Source organism: Centruroides sculpturatus, unplaced genomic scaffold, assembly GCF_000671375.1.
Source record: "Centruroides sculpturatus isolate CEXI.00-Female unplaced genomic scaffold, Cexi_2.0 scaffold96, whole genome shotgun sequence".
Classification (NCBI taxonomy): Eukaryota; Metazoa; Arthropoda; class Arachnida; order Scorpiones; family Buthidae; genus Centruroides; species Centruroides sculpturatus.
Window position 1 is genome coordinate 72830 of NW_019384376.1, and position 4840 is coordinate 77669.

The 4840-nt window shown below is 27.6% G+C and overlaps 1 protein-coding gene across 1 annotated transcript in view; it reads right to left on the reverse strand.

Moving 5' to 3' along the window:
* Positions 1-3783: 3783 nt before the first annotated feature.
* LOC111617270 (neprilysin-2-like) overlaps positions 3784-4840 on the reverse strand; it is a 49530-nt gene continuing 48473 nt past the window's right edge. Inside the window, exons 21-22 of the mRNA XM_023358587.1 lie at positions 4159-4334; positions 3784-3936 (exon numbers count right to left, since the gene is read on the reverse strand). Coding sequence (XP_023214355.1) covers positions 3784-3936; positions 4159-4334 — 329 coding nt within the window. The remainder of the gene's footprint in view (positions 3937-4158; positions 4335-4840) is intronic.

Genomic DNA, 4840 nt, shown 5'->3' on the forward strand with positions numbered 1-4840 from the left:
AAAAAAAAAAAAAAAAAAAAAAAAAAAAAAAAAAAAAAATCTGTCCAATAGGGTTTTGGAAAAATATATATAGGGTCTTTGCGAAAAAATTATAAAGTATTACTAAAGAAATTTATAGACCCTAACATAATAATTGGTTCTACGGTAACCTGTATGATAATTTGAAGTGACAGTCAAAGTTAATAATTAATAAACACTTGATCATAGTATTTAGTAAAGCAAAAAATGAAGAAATAAGAATAAATTAATCTACTATGTTAAAGTAGCTATCATAAATATAAATTTAATAACGAAAATAAGATCTATGTAATGTAAAAACATTGAGATATTGTATACGGAATAATGAATAAATTTGAAGTGTATTTAAAACGGGTAAAAAGGTACATACTGAATGTGATGTATAAGTTAAAATATAATTAGATGTAGAGATAAATCTATGTAGATAATCAAGAAATTGTGAAATCCAACCACCCTGATTGTAACAGACAGAAGGCAAATGCTCATCGAAAAGTTAATGTATGTAAAGTTCTAATAATTGTATAAACATCCCCCTTGTAACAGGCTATTGCTATTACGTTAATAAACATTCTATTCTATTCTATTCTATTCTTTGTATGTCGAAATAAATTTTCTAAAAATGTGTGCTTTAATAAGCTATAAAAAAATATCATGTGGATATGTCTTGTAAGTAATGTCTCTCCTGTTGTAATTTTCTCATGTATTTTGTTGCTTCTTCATCCATTCCAAAAGAAAAAAAATTGCATTTATTCATTTTAATAAAATTTATTTATTTTCAATAAAATTGCATTTTATTCGTTTTCCGAATTTTGACATACTGTACAGTAAATACATTTCATCAATATATAAAATCCAGTTTCTTTTCACATCAGTTTCTATTGTCCTCAGATGGAATCTGGTTTTTTCTTCAAGTATTTGTGCAAAATAATGTCATTATTTTGCATAAAAATCTTTCTATAAAAAGAAAATGTGTTACTGTGATTAAATTATACATGAGAATAAATCTTATCTTTATAGAAAGTTGTTTGTCAATATTAATTAATTTGTAGTATGAATAATGTTGGCTATTACCAACAAGCACCGATAAAAATGATTGGAGAAAAAATATTATAAAGAAAATTAGAGATATTTTGGGATAATAAATCCAATAATAATGGTTATCCAACGTAATAGAAATAATCGATAAACATATTCTCGCAAACTGTTTCGCCCATATAACTTCATTTAGGCAATTTTGGGAAGTTGCATCTTCTCTTATTTGGTTGAAATTTTCAAATTGTCTTTCCGTCCGTTCTTCGTTAATCTCGAGAATACACTTAGGAAGATGGAAAATCATCAGAAGCTATGGAAACGATAGGAATTGGGGCCCCAATTTATAACATACGTACGTCTGGTCTGGAGTGGAAGTCACGCGATTTCAATTCAAAATATTCTCGAAAACAGAGTTAAATATATGAAAATCAGACCAGAAACGAAGGTTTCAGGGGCCGACAGCCTCAATTAATTTTTAAAATATGGTTAAATGTTTAAGTCAGGCTGTGTGACGATGTCACAGTAAATAATTAAGATATTTTCGATTATAATATCACTCCTAACTAAAGTTGTAAATTATTACTCTATCCGGGATTATTGTTATCACTATCAATAAACCCGGCGTTGATTAAAATAATAATGTTTTAATGATAATGATGATATTTACAGCAATAAATTTCTATTTAATTATTTAATTTTTTTGGTGTGGAGGATCCCAACCGACCAACCCATATAAAATTTTAAGACACAAAGCATCCAATGGGCAACGGTGTAAGGTTACATATCTCTATCACTTATACGATTATAATTTGTGAAATTTTTCAGTCGATCCCAGGGAGATGCGAGTGCCCGTTTGCACCTATGCAGCCGCTCGTGGATCCTTATAATTGTTTCATAGAGTAATGCTCTCTTGGGCTGTGGCTCTAAAAGTGGTGCCAACACAATACTCATTTAAATGGACCACTCTGTTAATCTGAGTCCCACTAATGAAAAACATAGGGGAGAAAACTGAACATGGGAGACTGTTCCCTTAACAGATGCTCTGTTAAGTAGACTTGACTATATTAGGTACGTATAAACAGCTACAAAAATAATCATTTTTCCCATTTATATTAAAAAAAACAACGCAATAAAATTATCTGAATATCATTCAAAATTAAAAGCAATGTTGAAATATTGCAATGAAATGATTTAACCAACAACTTATTCATTTGTCAATGAAGTGGTAATTTTATACGTATTTTACGATAATTTCATTTATATTTTTTACTTCAAACAAGACATATTTATAAAATCACATACATAAATTATTTGAAAGATAAATATTTATTAAATTAATCAGAAACAAAACTTAAGATAAGAAAACATTTAATTACATGCATTACCTATCTAAAGTTAAAATAATGTTTTGAAATTACATAATTAGGATAAATTATCAAAGTATTAATGATCTAATAGGAAAAAATCATTTGTCTTCATTATTAGTAGTTAAAATTATTGTTTTTAATACGTAACAAGATAAATTTACATAAATATCAATATAGTAAACGTCTTTAATTAATATGAAACACACAAAAATTATCATCGTTGAAAATGTAAACATTAAAAACTATAATACTATAAATTTCATTTGTATGGAATACTCTTTGTATGTTGAAATAAATTTTCTAAAAATGTGTTAAAACATGGAACGTTGTTCAAGAAATCAAACAATTTATTAACGAAGAATTAGGTCTAAAAAATATAGAAATTGAAGGACTAGTTCAACTTAAAAATAGTAAGAATAACCTAATAATAAAAGTAATTCTGGAATCTGTAAAAGATAGAAATTTAGTTCTCAAAAGATTTTGGACTTTGAAACCAAAAATTGTTAATGAAACCGAGAAAAAAATAATAATTACAACGGATTTGTGTATTAGATCAAGAATTAGAAGAAAAAAANAAAAAACTGTATATGTATGCATAGGTTTTTTTTTTGTTTCTTAAATCATAGTCTCCGGGCGAGACAGAGTTCTGAGGTGGCAACCCTGGCGTAGTCTGATTGCTAATTTCCTTCTTTCCGTTCTCAGTCGTACTTTGCTGAATAGCTTTCGTCTTAAATGAAAAATGCTCACAATTTCTCTTAATTGTTTGATCGAAAAAGCTGTATAAACAAAATTCTAATATGAATTTCAGTGCAACTGACCAATGATAAATATTTGATTTTTGAATTTGGATGTACAGTACAGTAAATACAATTCATCCCCATAATCGACATTTATGCTCAGGATTCATGTAACTTTTCAAGGGACAGTTGAAAACTTTAGCAAACACTGGTGAATTCATTAGAGGATCCAGGACTCTAATCAAAATAAACAAAATGTACAATTATTATTAGTTTAGTATTTTATTTCTTTTGTAGCCTTATCCATGATAAAAGTCTCTGTCAAAAATTAAATAATTAACTTTGATTTTATTTTAAGCATTTCAGTGTTCATTATTTCCAGGTTTTGCTTTCTGTCATGATAAAGATTGTTTATTTTTCTATTATTACCTATATTTTCCAGGGCTATGTAGATCATCTACAAAAAGTTTCTTATTTGAATTAATATATTTTGAATTATTTTTGGCAAATCAAAATTTTATAATGTTTTCATTGTTGTTTACTTATTTTCCAGATTTTTATCAGAATACCAATAAGGTTTTTATAAAACAAAGCATATTAAGCAATATTAACTTATTTGTAATCACATTTCAAATGTATGAATTAACCTGAGCATATCCAATGAAAAACATTTGTTTGTTTGTAAAGTCGAGACCAGGAATATGAGGTTCTTCTCCGTGGCGTTTAAGATATTTCTCGTAAGCCTGCCCTAAGTCAATTATACGAAAACTATTAGAAAAAATCTAGAAGTCAAAAAGCATAAACATAAAAGATGATAAAAGCATAAATGATGATTATTACCCGGAAAGCAACAGTGACTCCACTGTTGTCTGCGATATTATCGAAAATTGTTTGATTTCCATCTAAAACCATTGTATTTATTTTTTTATGTTTTTGGAAACGAAAGATAAAACACGTAATTGAAATTTTCAAAATATGTAATCGTTTAGGAAAACATAGAATACCGTGAGATTTCCTTCTAATGGAAATTCCGAGTATTGAAATCGCAGACAATTTATCTTTTTCTTGTATTCTATCAAAAATTCTTCAGGAAAATCTATGTTATCTCCTACTTCATCAAGTGCCTCTGTTGAATTTTGCGTATCTTCTTCTGATGCGGTATTCTCTTCTGATCCATATCCTATTAAAGTATTTAACAGATTGTACAGAAAATTTATATTTTTTGTACAATCAAAATTTTTACAAATTTTTTTACAATTTAGTTAAAAAGCAATATCTTGATTAATTATTTTTTATTTGATATAAAAGTAAATGTTTTAACTTAATAATAATAATAATAATAATATTATACGTTATTCTATTCTGGTGCGGTCACTGCATTTAGGGGAGACCGGGGCAAAATCGGCATGTTAAGCTTTACTTAATTTTTTGTAATAAATACTGCTGTAAACTGAAAAAAAAGCTTTGCATATTGTCTATTGGAATGTTTTCTTACTATAGAACTGGTTAAAATCAGTTTGGAAATAAAAATAATTAAAATAATTACAACTTTACAAGAAGAGAGAAATTGACGAAGTTGCCCCGGGTATAGGGGCAAGATCGGCAACTTCTCTCTTTTTGTAAAGTTGTAATTATTTTAATTATTTTTATTAAAGTTGCCCCTGGTATAGGGGCAACAGTAATGGG